The sequence below is a fragment of the Talpa occidentalis genome, unplaced genomic scaffold (assembly GCF_014898055.3).
Source record: "Talpa occidentalis isolate TD23 unplaced genomic scaffold, MPIMG_talOcc4v2.1 talOcc4.4, whole genome shotgun sequence".
NCBI classification, from domain to species: Eukaryota; Metazoa; Chordata; class Mammalia; order Eulipotyphla; family Talpidae; genus Talpa; species Talpa occidentalis.
This window is the reverse complement of record NW_023604295.1, coordinates 51,929,903-51,946,206: the sequence shown is the minus strand read 5'-3', so window position 1 is coordinate 51,946,206 and position 16,304 is coordinate 51,929,903. Positions and strand designations below refer to the sequence as shown.

Below are 16,304 nucleotides of genomic sequence, written 5' to 3'. Positions count from 1 at the left end.
GATAGTGTTCAGTGGGGTAGTCCTCACAGCTCTAGACCACATGTCCCTGACGTTAGGCCAGCCGATTTTTGCATACAACTGGTGCCACAATATCAGGTATCTAGTTTTTTGTTGTTGTTCTTGCTGTTTAACATTAGTTTGTCTCTTTAGAGGATTTTAAAAAATTTAAATTCATAGAGGTCATGGACCCTTCTTCTCTTAATCCCCTTACTTAATGTTCTGTGTAGTGCTGGGCACAGAGTGCCATAATATAAATTCTTCCTGAATTCATTCGTTAGTCTTATAACAAACTCCCTCAAGACAGGGACTTTATCATGTACAGGTACTGTCTATAGATAGAAAATCACCCTGGTAAGGGCAATTTCAGGTGTTGATGGTCAAAAAGATAGAAGCTTGACAGAGAAGGAAAGAACAAAGTCAGAGGGTAAAGAATACATGCTGAGGGCCTCCCTGGTGGCATAGGGGTTAAGCCGCAGCGCTATCGCTATCATCGCTGTGGTCTGACCCACAGCAGACCTCTCATGTCTTGCCAGCTGTTCCTCTTAGCAGTGTATTTTACTAAATCCCCCTGTTCTGCTCCCCACTCTGTCTCTGGTGAATCACCCCCTGCACCTCTGGCCTATACCCCAGTTCTTCTACACATATACACACAAAAAAGAATGCATGCTAGGGAGGGACATTTTAAAACAAGAACAAGTTCACTTTGCGTGATTTTATGCTGAAGATGAAAGGCCAAATGTAGTAATAGCCAAAGATACAAGATGGAGACAGAAACCTGAGGAGGGGGTGAGACAGAATCTAATCAGACAAATCCTTTCGTCAGCCGCTCAAAATTATTAAATGTATAATCTCCTAATGTACTTCACCTATTAAATGTACTTCATCTCCTAATGTTCAGTTATACACTTATAACTTATCTGGCATTTGTCTCTATTTGAGGCATTCATCTAATTTTTTTTTTTTTTGCAGAACAGCAACAGAGCGGTCAATGAGAAAAGACAGTGCCATGCTGCACCCCTGTGGGGAATCACTTACCCTCCATAATCAGTTTCCTGCTCTGCAAAATGGGATGAAGTAGTTAATATTATAGCATCGCACAGAGACATGTCAGTAAAGGTAGTGGCTGTAATTACTGAATTGCAAACAGTCCCTTTGAATTGGGACCACCATGCCTCTCCTATGACTCATGATACCGGAGCCTGGTATCAGCTCCTTGCAGACTGGCTGGTCCACAGAATCAACTATCAAAGAGATTTTGATTTTTTTAAGTGACTAAATGCATACCCCAATGACACCAATCCCTCTACCACTGCTGCTTCGCAGGTAGGTCTGCTCCTTGGTTTTGTAGTTCAGCAAGATCAGCTGGTTCCCGGCTACGTACAAAAGGGTGTTGCTGTCCAGAAGCTGGAGGTTGGCCCTCTTTCTGCAGTCATAGCCAAAGGAATGTCTGTGAGCAGTTGTTAAGGACTGAAGTGAAACAGAATAACCACCCTTGAGATAGGAAAAGTAATGAAGTAAACATATTTTTAGAATCCATACTCTTACATAAACATACAGGTTTGAAGTAGTTGAATTTTACTCTGACACTCAGTTTTTTGGTGTCAACATATTTTGTTGTTAAATTAGGTGAAAATCCTCATGTCTTAGTTAATATTTTCATGTTTCTAGGGATATCCTGAAAGCACATTAATTTTGTGTGCAGTGAAAAAATAAAGGTAATGTTTTGATTTGGAAACTCTTGAAAGCAAAGTTTTTGCCTAAATAATTTCATTTTCCTCTCTCTTGGTAAAATGAAATCAGATTATAATGTAGAAGTCTGTGTCTTTGTAATCACAATGCTGGTTCAGTTTGTTGACTGCACACAGTAAAAGTATTATATGGGCCTCTTCTTTGGTGTTGAAAGACCAGATGTTTAAAATCTGGCATGTTTGTGAAATTCTGACACATCAATGATAAAGTGACTACTATAATAAATTCACATATTACTGAAATTTAATTTATACAAATTGTGAAAACTGACTAGGTAACATATAATACATAAATATATATTAAAAAAAGGCTAACATTTCCTTTCCGGCTCATTAATATGTACGGATGTGTAAATGAGTGTGTATGTCTGTGTGCTCCTTTATCCTACAAAGTACACTAATTCAAAATAGAGGTTTAAAAAATCTGAGTTATAAAATATCTTTTCAATGTAAGGAATGTAATGTATATTCCCATTCAAATTAATAAAACCTAAGATATAAATGTGACAAGTAAATTTAATGAGCTCATTTAAAATTGTGCTTATGACACCATGTTTGGTGTGTCATTATTGTATATGAATAGCTGAAATGAATGACAGTAATGTTTAAGGTACAGAAGGACAAACTGAGAATACTATTAGGAGATTCCAGCACTACCCACTAAGTGATATAGTATTATCTGAAATAGACTTAAATCAGTGGGAAATTTATACTGCAAACTCTACAGCAACCACTTAAAGAAACTAAAAAGGGAAAATGATATGCCTCTATCCAGACTTTCCTCAAAGTCCAGCTTCTTAGAATTACCTTAGACAGGGGTTGGCAAACATTTTCTTTCTTTTTTTTTTTTCCAGCTTAAATTATTTATTTTTTTTAATTTTAATTTTTTTATTTTTATATTCCCCAAACAATTGCAACCCCTTTATTTTGACCCCAATCCCTCCCCCCCCCCCCCCTCCCCTCATTAGGGGCCAGGTAGCACATATTGTAGGCTGTGGGCCAGAAGGTCTCCATTGTGACTACTACTTAACTCTGCCCTGTTAGTGTGATGGCAGTCACAGACAAAATGTAAATGAATGAGCATCGCTGTATTCTAATAAAAGTATTTGGAAAAACAGGCTGGAGGCCAGATTGGTACACGGGCTGCAGTTGGCCAACCCCTGACCTAAGAAGCTGAACTCCCAAAATTACACATCTGTAACTAGAACGGATACTCCAGTACGAGAAGATCCAGTGGTACGGTCGAATCTGAAGTCACAAAAGGCATAGAAGCTAGCGCCGTATAATCATAGAAGAAACTCTCAGATATTTTCTTCTGAACTTCCTCCTCTGCCTCTTCCTCAGCTGGGGCTGGAGTCTCCACATACTGAGATTCTAAAAAATTAAAATATTTTAACTAAGAGGAGCATCTGGTGAATCCTAAGTTTGTATTTTACAAAGACAACGTACCCAGCCACAGCTCTCCAGCAGGAGACACTACTTCAGTGCTGTACCCCAGCCGCCACCCACCAATTAGCTCAGGGGATGAGCCAACCCACCTGTGGACCGAGGGCTGCCTGCTGAGCTTTGGTGGTGCTCTCAGAGAGCAACTCCCAACCAATTCCAAGAGAATAATTCTCACCAGTCTGGACTAGAGCTCTCCTCAGGCCACCTACTCCCCAGAAGACCGAGAGTGTGAGTTCTGTCTGTGACCCCAGATAGAATACACAATTCCAGAGCCACTACAACAGCCTACTAGAACATGTTTGATGCTTTCCCTCTCATCACCCTCACACATCCTACATTATTTTCCTGAGGAATTACAACTGTTCAATTTGACATTAAATCAGTGACTGTTACTAAGAGAAAGCTAACAGCACTTACCTCCGAGGTTTTCCACAAAATCATATTGAAATGAAATTGTACTTCCTTCCATATCTGACAGCATATCTGAGTCATTATCCTCTAAATCTGATTCTTCCCCTTCAGTTAATGGTTCATCTGTAGTATCTTTTAGAGTAGCTATTAAAAAATAATTTGTTTTAATGATTTCTAAATTTTGAATTAGATATTTTCTTATTTCCAAAGCAGCTAGTACTTTCAATTTGTTTGTGTTCTACATTGAATGAATTTTAATACTGAAATCATCTTAGAAGTATCATTTTATTTGGTTATTTTTATAATTTTACATGCAAAAAAATGCCTTTCCAGTGACTTATATCTCCATTTTTACTTCATTTCCTGTTTATTTCCTATCACTACACATTTACAAGAAATTTTAAAAATAAAGAAAAAATCATTGCAAAGAAAAAAGGATATCTTGCTACCTTTATTCCAATTCAATTTTACTGACATTTGTTATTTAAGGACCTTTTATCTCCAGAGACAACGCATATCAAGAATAATCTTCTCTGAGTATGACTATCTCTGAATGATATCTGAGGAATAAGTTTAGACTATTACTTCAGGACAAGCTAACCGGGCAAGAGGATTGGAATGGAAGTAGAATTACCTTAGAAATAAGCCAATGTTCAGATCAAATCTAATCATGAGTATGCCTAAAATATACAAATAAGTTAACACTATGTCAAGCCAGTGAAAGGCTGGGTGAAGTTCAGAACAAGGCAGAAATGGCAAGCAAGAACTGAGTAGAGCCACCTAATAGATAAAGCTGAGATGAGGCTAAAAGATTTAAAACAAGGCAGGAAAATTGAACCAACCCAATAAACTGGACAAAGGGACAAAGATTCTGTAGGATTCAAACACTTACATGGAAAGAAAGTAATCCTGGCTATTTAAATGCATCACACATCTTGAATTCCCCCTAGGGAGGATCCTGGGTAACTACTCTCCAATAATAATAATTTTAGCTATTTCTTTCTTTGGGCTGTAGCAATCAGACTGTTTTCTCAAAACTAGGGTGTTAAAAGATTAACATTCTACCTGCTGGCCTCTCCCTAGGAAAAGAGTTAAAGTTTCCATTTGATGAATTAAGTCTGCCATCTAGGTTGAGGTAATCACTGATAAGGAACTGGGGGTCAATATAGAAGGAGAGTAAATTATTATAAAGAATAGAGCCTCCCCTGGTGGCGCAGCGGTTGAGCACTGGGCTGTGAAGCTGCCCGCAGCCTCTGCAGCGCTGGTTCCATCCCGGGCTGCCGGCTGCGGGGAGGGTCCCACATGGCGCGCAGACCTCTCCTGCCAAGCCCACTGCTCCCCTCAGCTGTGTATTTCATCAGTCTGCCTGTTCTCCACTCTGGCTCTGGTGAATTCTCTCGCCCTCCCACGCTTCTGACTGTACCCAGTGCTTGAATAAATGAATAAATAAATAAACATTTAAAATAATAATAATAATAATAAGGAATAGTGGATATTCTGAACCTGGTAGAAGGACTGTCCAACTAATGGATGGATGGTTTGGCTGGTACACTGGCCTAAATGTATTAATAGGACTCGGTTATAGCAGAAACCCCTTGTTGATCATGGGGAAGAGTCCCCTTTCACCTCTCCAGGGAGGTGGGAAACCAGGAAATTTACTCATGATGAATTATAAGACCAAAAGACAGAGATCCCTTCTTACAGAAGGTTTCTGGATATCAGAAAATTATTTTACATTATCATTTGGAATCCTAAGATCCAGATGTATGAACTAATTTATGAGCTGAGTACAGAACCAGCCCACTCTTGATAACGCTCTCCACTAAGAGCATCTCACTTATCAATAAGTAAGGGAGGTCTTATGGCAGAGCTAAACACTCCATCCATCCAGGAACATGTACAAGACAGGAAACCAAAAAGCAGACACCCATGTGTCACAAATGTAGAGAGTGGAGAAAAGTAGAAATAGAAAAAACAAGAAAGAAGAAAGCTTTTGAGGAGTGATTTAATCATATTTTTTACAAACGGCTGTATTTGTAGTATGGAAGAAGACCCAAAAAGGAAGACTTGAGTGGAAATATTTGTTGCTAGAGTCCAAGCAAGAGGAGATAAACATTTAAAATAAAATTTGAACACCTGAGAAAAGCAAAAATTGCTAAAAAATGAACAATGATGTAAAATATATATAAAAAAATAAAATTTGATGTGAGAAATCATGGATTTAATGAGACATATCTCATGTATCTTGATAGAATTTAAACATCATACACGAATTGATTTCCCCGGGACTTGATCTTCTCTTGGTGAACACTCTGAATTAAATTTCTGAAACTATATTTAAGATTAGAATCTAAAAAAATGTCAAGATTCCACTATACCCTGCTGCCCAGTCAGAAAGAGTCAGTCGTGTTCTTAAAATCCTGTTACAAACTCCTCACTTTCCCTTTCATCTTTGGTCTGTGATATCCATCCACAGGTGTTATCCAATTTAATCCTCAAATAGTTCACAATTATCATTTCAATCAGTGAGAAAATGGAGGCTTAGAGAGGTGAAATTATCTAAGATTTATCTAAGATCAATATCTCTAAATGGTAGATCCAGGTCTCAAAACCAAAGTCCAGCTCTTTTTCTACTATGCTGTTTTAGAAAAATCCATTAAAACCTTGGTAGATCTCACAGCAGAAAACAAGTCCAGACATGCAGGTAGGTCATTATCAACACAGAAACCTTTATGTGCCAGGAGGTGAAGATAAAATGACTGAAACACTCTACTCTTAAAGAACTAGAATTTAGTAAAAGGAATCAAACAAGTGAAACATTTTTGTTGTATAAACTTAGATATGCACTCTTTAAAAATTATTTTACCTAAATATATTAATAACATATTATAATCTTTACTTACACCTTGGTACAGATTTAGAGGACTCTTGAGATTGGTGTGCATCACTCTTTGACTTATCTGATTTCCCCTCATCAGCATCCTGATCATCTGGTTCCTTCATTTCCTCTCTAAGTGCAAAATTGAGACAGAAAGAGAAAGAGCTGTTAAGTAGAAATCATGAACAGATTTTTCCCCCTTAACAAGTTCTACAAGTACCAAACACACCACATGTGTTGATGACTGTATGTTTGCAGTAACCAAGTAAACTTTGCCAGCAGGAAGGTAACAGCCATGATCACAGACCAAGGCAGAATCGTAAAGCACAGCCATGTCTTCCCCTTGCCCAGGCAACTCCTCATCACAGTGCCCTCTAGTTTTGCAGTGAGACACACCATTCAGGTCCATCTTTGCCCTACATGTACCATCATTAAAATTAATCCTCTGTTATCCTTCCTTTGTTTCCTCCCCCCTAATCCTCTCTCCATGACCAAATCCCCTTGGTGTCACTAACCAATTTTAAAATATTTGTTAAAATGGTGCTGGGAAAGCTGGAAAGACACATGCATAAAAACCAAAAGTAGATTATTAGTTAATACCATGCACGAAAAATTAGTTCAATGGATTAAAGACTTGGATAGAAGGCCTGGGACCATAAAGTGCATAGTAGAAAGCATAGAAGATACATTCCTGAACATCAACTTCAGAAACATATTTAGGGACTCAATTTTAACAGCAAGGCAAACAAAAGCAAAATTAGCACTACATCAAACTATAAAGCTTTTGTACGGTCAAATAGGGTCAACCCAAAGTTGGGCCACTGAGGCCTAAATGCTTACCACAAGTTTAAAGCACCATCTGGTGGGGAATAGCAAGAAAATGTTAAGACAGGTCTAGGACAAAAGGTGCAAAATATTAATAAAAGTACAAATCAGATAATGTCTGCCATTGTCTCTCAAGGACAGCCTCCCTACATGTTTCTCACCCAAGGATTTTCTCCATGTGTCTTTTCTAAACATCCCACATGTGTTTCTGTGTCTCTGTGTCTCTGTCTCTCTCTCTGTCTCTCTCTCTCTCATCTCCTTCAATTTTCCCCAAGTCCCTAGGTGCAAGTTAAAGCTGGAGAAGCCAGAGTGTGCCGCGAGGTGGCATTACTAAAGTTAGTAACTGGATCCAGGGTCAGTCCTCACTCTTCACAAGCTCAAATGTTCTCTCTCACCAGTGTGGCAAGCTGCTCGTGTTAACATGCATAGAAGTGTGTTGTATAAAAACAGACTCTCAGTTTTTACTTTCCATTGTGATGTACAACTATGGAGAAAAAAACAGCCCCTGTGTTTTGAATGTCTACCATGTGACAAGCAGTTTGAAGAGTTCTCCACATATTATTTCATGTATTTCTCAGAAGTGCTCCATGCATCAGGTGCATTTTACAGATGAGAAAGCAGAGCAATTAATCTTTGAATCAATCATGATGCAACTCACTCAGTTTCCGGTCCTGTTGCCAAGTGCCCAGGTACTAAGCCTTCTGAATTCATCCCTTCCCTTTTATTCCCACTATCACCAGCCTAGCCCTGGTCCTCGTTATGTGTTATCTCTATGGTTGCCACAGCCTCACTCACGCCTGACTCTGCCTTCTCTGACCTCTTTTCTATATTGTCTCTTGCATTTCTAAAACAGTTTTTAATGGGCAGCTCTTCTTGTTTACAACCGCGCATGACTCCTCTTTGCCCTAGACTAAGGCGATCGCTTGGCATGGCACAGAAAGTCCTTCACCCAAAGTCTGTTGCTCCTCTCCTGCTATTTTCTCCTTTCTTAGTCCTTCCCTAGCCCCTTCTCAAAAGTTTTCTTTCATCAGTAACTACCAAGGACAATTCATGACTGACCAGACACACACTGAGTTTTTGTGTGCTATTGTTCTCTACTTGGATGCAACAAATAGTTATTGTACACCTACTGTGTGCCACTTATGTGTTAGGCACTTGTAGGGTAAGGTAAAACGTATCAGGCTTTTCTGCCCTCCCGCCATTAGGATAGATGACGGAACCCTGTGGTCCTGAATGCATGCCTGATGGCGGGCACCTGGAATAGGGTGTGGGCATAGGTAGATGGGATTCACCTGGGCTGAGACTGGGCCTATAAGGGAGGCGTCACCGGGACGCCAGCAAAAGCAGAACCATGACACGAGAGAAGCAGAGACCACCAGCACCTCTACCTGCCGTGTACCTGGTAATCCCAATAAAAACCTGAAAAGCCACTGAGGGCTCCAGGACTCCTCCTTTACCGGGTCAGGTCTGCTGGATCATAGAAAACCTGCTCAGTGTCCTGTCCTGCCGTTTACCTCACATTATCCTATTTAATTTTAACAAGAACCCAAAGAGGGAAGCATTAGCACCTTTCTTAGAGATGAGGAAGCTGAAGTGTTAGAGGGGTCCATTTGCCAAGTAACACACAGCTAAGTGTGGGGCTGGGTGACTTGTTTGACCCCAGATCCCAGGTCCTTTCCTGCCAGCCGCCCTCCTTCTGGCTTAGCCCTGCCGACCTCCGGCTGTCCACTGCCTGGCGTGCCAGGCCAGATTAGGAGCTCCAAGCAGGCAGGAAGTGTGTCCCCCTTGTGTCCACAGCATCAAGCCCCTCCACCCCCTCCTACCCCCCACCCACTACGAATGCTAGTCACTTCCTATGTTTGTTGCTTGGTAGGATGAAGGGATATTTCAGCAGATTGAAGAGCTGTTTCAGCCTAAGAGAAGTCCAAGTGGGATTTGCTTCTCTCTGACTTGCTAACAGATTTGAATGGGAGGGTGTGTGATCCACCGAGGGGGTCCAGACTTACCAAAGGGGCGACTCCGCAGCGTGCTCCCAGTCACAGCTTCTTCCCAAGGCCTGGTTTACTGCGGTTACCACGGCAACGCCCCCACCTCCCGCAGGCAAGATGGCACAAGAAGACGCCTGCGCGTTCCCAGCATTGGCTGGAACGGGGGAGGGGTTGGAAAGACGGGGCGAGCTGTGGTGTTGCCCTAGGGAACATCTGGCTGAATTGTTCTTTGCCGCTGGCTACTTACTGCCCGGTTCAAAGTAAATCTGAAAAGCTCAGCTTTCTGCAATTACCCATTCCCTAAAGATGTTTCTTTGACTGTAAAGTGAAATGACTTTTGAAACTTTTAAAGGCACCTGCACCAAAATACAAAATAGTCCCAGAGGTGCCCAGGGAGGCACTTATTCAGCAAAGACGTTGCTGGGCTTTTCTGGTTTATTTTAGGTCACGTACTCTCTGCAGGCCTGTAAGAGTTAGTAAGATTTAACGTTGTAGGTTCCTTGGTGGCAGGATATGGAAGCACAGAGCACAGGCCTAGTTTGACAAAGTTTCTTGTGCTTACCTCTAGTAGAGCAAGCGCTCATACTGATTTTCCAATACTTAATATATTGGTTACAAAATATTACTTTTAATTGGTTACAAGGTCTTATTTAATATGTGACATTTCTCAGTAATTTCCAAAAATCTTTATACCATACATTCATTGGTAATCAAAATGTTCTTAGTTTTTTCCAGGACTTAACAACAAAACTTTGCCATTAATCTTTAAAAGGTATTTCCAGGTTGCTTGAAAAGTCAGAAAACATAGAACAAACTTAAGTTGCATGTTAGTGACATTTTCAAGTAATATGCGCAATGTTTTCTTTCATCCTCCAAACATTTTTCAGATGAAATATCTCAATTTCAAGCACTGAGTTCTATTGTTAATTTGAGGGAGAAAATATTTACTCCACAATGTCTAAAACTTGGGAGCACTGAAAAGCAGTGTACTTATTTGTGTACAAAAATGTGAGCAGTTAACATTACTGAGTGCTTACTGAGAGGCCCTTCCTGTGAGTCTGCACATTCGCATATTTACCTCACTTCATCCTCACAACCTCACCTGACTTTCAAATAGGAAAGATATAAATTCACACAAGGGGCACAATCCAAGTAAGTGGCAGAGTTGTGTGCTCACCTTGAGAGGACTTACCTCCTATGTCTACCTCAGTTTCTGCATCTGCACAGATATTTCATGCCTCATAAATATGTCGTAAGTTAAAACAGTGCACTTAATAAACAGCATTAAATTCTGCTAAACCAGATGATTTCACTGAAGTGTAGAAATGATAATATAACTGTGGCCTTAATTATTAATCATAGTTTCATGCACTTACAGTCAGAAGTTGATTTCAAGTTGAAATTTGGACAACTTTAAATCATTAGTTTAGTAAATGATTAGCAACTTTCTAGGACATAATGGAGAAGTCCTGTATTTTCAAAACACTTGGTCTAAATACAAAAAACAACCTGAGTTTGGATTAACACAAATGTAGTTCATCACAGTTAAATAAAGCTCAGAGTTACAGCTCATTGGTTCCCTGCAGGGGGCAGGAAGACATAGTGCAGGTTTTCTGATTCAACAGACTGGGTAAAGGAGGAGAGTCCTCAGTGGCTTTTGCAGGCTTTTATTGGGATTTACCAGGCACACAGAAGGCAGGGGGGCAGGGGGCAGGGGGGAAGGATGGGGGAGTGTTTGGGAGGCTGGCAGGCCTCCCAAGCCCCCAGTAAGTCTTCACTCTGGGCTCTCCAGCCTTCTCTCAAGTTCTGCTTTTCTCATGGCCCTGCTTCTCTCTCGGCTTCTGCTGGCGTCCCCGCGCCGTCACCCTTGAAAGCCCAGTCTTAGCCCAGGTGAATCCCATCTATGCATGCCCACAACCTACTCCAGGTGCCCGCCATCAGGCATGCATTCGGGACCTCAGGGTTCCATTATCTATCCTAATGGCGGGAGGGCAGAAAAGTCTGATACTTTTTACCTTACCCTACATTCCCAAACTTGAGAATGCTCCAGAAACACCTGGAAGAATTTATTTTAAAAAGTGTTTCTGGTGGTAGACTATGGGTGCTTGGTGGTAACATCACCAGAAGTGGGGGATCCTATACTTCCAAAATGCAATCAATATAAATCAACACTACCTCAATTAAAAAAAAATAAAGTGTTGCTAATCAGATTAGAGCCCAAGAATTTTCAATTCTAGTAAGTATCCCAGATGATGCTGATGCTACTGATTGGGGTTCATACTTTGAGACCCACTGATGCAAATGGCTCTGAAAGCTGATAATGAGGTCCCAGGGTAGTTTAGCTGAAACCAAACATGCATCAATTTATGATTTGGGGGTGAAAAGTTTCTTTATAAAATTGTTCCCCCAAGCTTGGCTGCACACTTGTAGGGTAAAGAAAATGTCAGGCTTTTCTGCCCTCCCACCATCAGGATAGATGATGGATCCTTGCCCTGAATGCATGCCTGATGGCGGACACCTGGAATTGGGTGTGGGCATAGGTAGATGAGATTCACCTGGGCTAAGACTGTGCTTTTTAAGGGTGGCGTCACGGGGACGCCAGGAGCAGCAGCAGCAGAAGCCAAAGAAGAAGCCGAAAGAGAAGCCGAGAAGCAGCAGAGAACGCCAGAGAGCCCAGATAGAGTAAAGACTTGCTGGGGGCTGGGAGGCCTGCCAGCCACCCGTGCCTGCCATATGCCTGGTGAACCCCAATAAAAGACCTGCAAAAAACCACTGAGGACTCTGACTCCTCCTTTACCCGGTCTGCATGGGATCAGAAAACCTGCACTGTGTCCGTCCTGCTCTACAACACTGAAATCACCTGAGGAGATTTTTAAAAATCTTTGTTTCCCATCCCCACAGGTTCTAATTTAATTGGTCTGTGGTGAGCCTTGGTCATCCGGGGGTTTTAGGTCCCAGATGACTCTAATGGCAGCCAAAATTAAGTACAGTTTTAGAAGGCAAGAAAGGCTCTTTTCTCTACACCTGTTGTTCTTGGAGTTCTTTGCAACCTATTGTAGTGCAAGCAGGCAGGCAAGGCAGGGAGGCCAGAGTGGGCAAGAGGCTGACATGCCTCCCAGTTCCCGGAGAATCTTTACTCTTTCTCTCATGGTCTCTTCCTCTCATAGCTGTGGCTCATCCTCGTGTAGCCGTCCCGCTGTCGCTATTTTTTTGCTTCTGAATGACGTCACCCTTATAGCCTCAGCCTCCAGGCTCAGGTGTGCCCACTTACGCATGCCCATATCATACTCCAGGCACGTGTGCCCGCGCCCACACTCCCAGTGCCTTCTGCATTCAAGGCTGCAGGTGATAGCCACAGCAGCCAATGGCATGAAAGTCTGACCATTTCACTCACCCTACACCTACCTTTGTATTCTATCAGAGAAAATGATCACTAATAGGATGTATGCTTAAATGTCAGTCCCACAGATTGCAAGTGAGTTACAGTAAGTTTTTTTGCATTGATTCCTAACTCTAACACATTAAATTCCTAATTCTAACACATTAAATCACTTTAAGCAGCTTCTAAAAAGATCATGCCAAGGGTTCACCCCCCAGACACAGTTTAGTATTTTTCAAATGCACCCAACATTGAGAATCAGTTTTTGAGGTGTAAAAGAATATAAAAGAGAAAATAAGTGGCAACAAGTTGTTAAACCAGAATGTCAAAAGAAGACATTCACAAACCAAGCAGATAACTTGACATTTTAATGATATAAGGAATAACACTAAAATAGTTTTATCTTCCAGATGGGGATATTATTCATTAAAAACCAAGTTTCAAAAATATAATATAGATGGAAGAATCTGCAATAATGCAAATGAAGACAAATGACCACATAAACAAAATCAATAATACCAGAATTTTATTTTTGCCACAAGGAAGAAGCCTAATCAAAGTTGTATAGGACACCTTCTACACAGTGACTTACAACTAGAGGAGGAGGAAGGCATTATCTGAGAATGTTTTCCAGATAGTTTCAATGTGCTTCTCCCTACCCCACTCCTCCCTCACTTAGGTAGAGAAATCCTATCATGTGTCCCTTGGCAGGTAATTCCCACAGCAAGCTGAAAACAGAAGCCAGGGTCTGAAAGCCAAACAGGTGTCCTGAACGCTGAGTAAATTCAGGGCTGGGAAAATTGACAACATCCTTTTATATTTTATTCTGTTTCAAGCATTAAATTTACCAATTAATCAATGTTAGTGTATTTGAACATCTGAGCTCTATGATCAGTATTTGTCTGATGTACATTACCAATATTGATGGCATCTTCACTTCTAAAGACTACATAAGATTTTTATAATATATACAATCATTCTCACCTGCCTAAGCATATACAAACTCACCTTCCAGGCCTGCTTTTTAATGCCGTACATTCCACTTGATGGAAAAAGTGAGGGAATACAGTGACTTCCCTCAAAACAGAAACCTGCAGGGGGTGTTAAATTTTTCTGAAAGCCTGACTTTAATCACACAGAAGCATTTTATTTTAAGTTATATGCAGAGCAACTTGGTTCTTCAGAAAAACTAAAAATGAAATAGATTAACATTTAAGATAACACTAGATTAAAAACTGAATAGAGATGATAAAGGCAAATATATATTACTCAAACTTAAAATTACTTACAAAATTATTAAAATATAAACTTCAATTTCTCTATAGTCAAAAGTTTATGCACAGGAGGTTGTGAGTTGGTCATATGTTGGAAATCTATTTGAAAAGGTTTAAAAATTAAAGCAGTTGCTTTATTTCTTTGTCCCATTAGTACAAAATCACAATATTTTTATAGCTTTTATCTAAAAGAAGGACACACACACTTGCTAGCAAGAGCAGGAAAGTTCAAGAATACACTCCTGAGAACAAATGCTGTAAAACTCCATTTATGATACGTGTGTAGAAAGTGCAAACCAGCCTTCTTCATTTTGTTTCTCAATCTGTTGAATAAAGATGCAAAAATTAGCTAGAATGTAACCAGGAGCATGACACCATTCAAGATTTATAATTATTTAGACCAAAGACATAGAACCAAAGTTATGCCATTAAATGGTACTACAAATTAAACAGCCAGTGGAAAATTTTATTTTCTAACAGAGACAATCCCAAATGACTGATTCCCTGATAAACATAATTCTTTATTGATTTAGAACATGTAATTTTTTTAAAAAGGTTAAATTAAACCCTGCGTCTTATATAAATCATAGGTACAACTTTTTAAAATGATAAAAGGTCATTTGATATGAGTAAATTTAGTTTGTTACTTAATTCCAGACACTAAGGGCAAATTATATAATTTTCTTTAAAGACTTTCTAGCGTGGGGCCTCCCCCGTCGCGCAGCGGTTGAGCACTGGGCTGCGAAGCTGCCCGCAGACTCTGCAGTGCCGGTCGGATCCCCGGCTGCCGGTGAGGTTCCCACATGGCGCGCAAACCACTCCTCCTGCCGCTCCCGCTGCTCCCCTCAGCAGTGTGCTTTGGTCCTTCTGCCTGTTCTGCTCCCCGCTCTGGTGAATTCTCTCACCCTCCTGCACCTCTGACTGTACCCAGTGCTTGCATAAATAAATAAATAAATCTTAAAAAAATATAAAGATTTTCTAGCATGTAAGAAATAGCAAAGGACAAATCTTCTAGTGCTGGACAACTGGGATATCATCCGAGCCTATCAATTAATCTGGGCTATTAATACTCAGTGTCTACGGAAGTTAGTAATAAAAGTAATAAGTTAGTAATAAGAATCCCCCTCCCCCCACCAGACAACGGTTAGTTCGAGCTTGCACATATTAATGGTTATGAATTTAATGTTGTCCTCACAATTTGTTATGACCAAACACTGAAACTGTTTTGTTCTATTACCTACACAGAAAAATGGCTTTTGCAAAAAGTCTGCCTATATTGTAAGATTATTCATTTCTATACAGGAAACTTAGTTATCCTTTGTGTGATAACCTCTCTAACTGGAGCCACTGAGAAATGGCACACTGGGGTAAAGTGACAAGGAAAGTGACTGACCCCAGGCTCCAGCTGTCACAAACCCCACACAGATACAGCAAGGCTACTGTTCTCTACATGGAGAACCAATATCCCAGCCCCACAATTTGGGAAGTTCTGCCAGAAACTAGCAATTACCTGTGTTTGGGGACTATCCCTTTATTACTATAAATGTTCATGTCTTATTTTTTTTTTCTAATTAGGATGAATTAGTATTTCCCTTCTTCTGAGGATTTTATAACATCCTTAGTATTAATAAATTAGGAATGGAAATCATTAAAGCAGCTACCATTCATCCTCACCCTCCCGACCCCTACACACATTTCACAATTACATTTTATCATATACCTTTGCTCTTGGATTAAGAGGTGTGAGTCGCCCACTTCCTGAGGTAGTGTTTAATGGAGAACATGAATTACTTGCAGCCCCTGAAGATCTACTTAATGAGAAAGAACAAAGAGTAAGAGAGTGATCTATCACTACTAACCTTTAAAAATTATGTAGAAGCTTGAAAAGGCATGGCTAACTTAGGCCCAAGTGAGTATTTCAAACATGTTTTCCCTAAACTAAATCTTTTTTAAATTAACAGATTTCGCCCCCCAACTCAGCTCCCCCTATTATTAACACCTTGCATCAGTATGGCACATTTGTTACAACGGATAAAACAACATAGATATATTATTATTAATTAAGCCCAATGGTTACATTAGGGTTCAGGTTTTGTGTTTTACACATTCTGTGGGTTTTGACAAATGTATAATGACACATATCCCCTATTATAGGATCACACTGATAAGTTTTTAACATTAAAGGAGAAAATAGATGTGCAGAGGTGGCGAGAAGGACAAGGAAGCAAGAGTCAGGAGACTTGGAGCAGCACATTGCAGCAGCTAGCATGAGAGTAGAGACAGAGTAGCAACCTCCTGCTGTCACCATTTACCAACCACGTGCCCATCTAGGCAAACTGCCCAATTATGTCTAAA

The 16,304-nt window shown here is 40.4% G+C and overlaps 2 protein-coding genes across 8 annotated transcripts in view; both read right to left on the bottom strand.

The window, feature by feature from the left end:
* The window catches only part of CFAP44 (cilia and flagella associated protein 44), a 77,398-nt gene extending 67,985 nt beyond the window's left edge, over nucleotides 1-9,413 (bottom strand). The window contains exons 1-5 of the mRNA XM_037525542.2: nucleotides 9,315-9,413; nucleotides 6,509-6,615; nucleotides 3,612-3,749; nucleotides 2,963-3,122; nucleotides 1,285-1,447 (exon numbers count right to left, since the gene is read on the bottom strand). Coding sequence (XP_037381439.1) covers nucleotides 1,285-1,447; nucleotides 2,963-3,122; nucleotides 3,612-3,749; nucleotides 6,509-6,608 — 561 coding nt within the window. The 5' untranslated portion in view covers nucleotides 6,609-6,615; nucleotides 9,315-9,413. The remainder of the gene's footprint in view (nucleotides 1-1,284; nucleotides 1,448-2,962; nucleotides 3,123-3,611; nucleotides 3,750-6,508; nucleotides 6,616-9,314) is intronic.
* Nucleotides 9,414-13,174: 3,761 nt separating this feature from the next.
* The window catches only part of SPICE1 (spindle and centriole associated protein 1), a 139,246-nt gene continuing 136,116 nt past the window's right edge, over nucleotides 13,175-16,304 (bottom strand). For 6 of the 7 annotated variants that reach the window (XM_037525531.2, XM_054700596.1, XM_037525538.2 and 3 more), the window contains 2 exons: nucleotides 15,670-15,760; nucleotides 13,175-14,272 (listed from right to left, as the gene is read on the bottom strand). In XM_037525531.2, the coding sequence (XP_037381428.1) occupies nucleotides 14,219-14,272; nucleotides 15,670-15,760 (145 nt within the window). In that variant the 3' untranslated portion in view covers nucleotides 13,175-14,218. The remainder of the gene's footprint in view (nucleotides 14,273-15,669; nucleotides 15,761-16,304) is intronic. The other variant, XM_037525534.2, reaches the window with a different exon arrangement.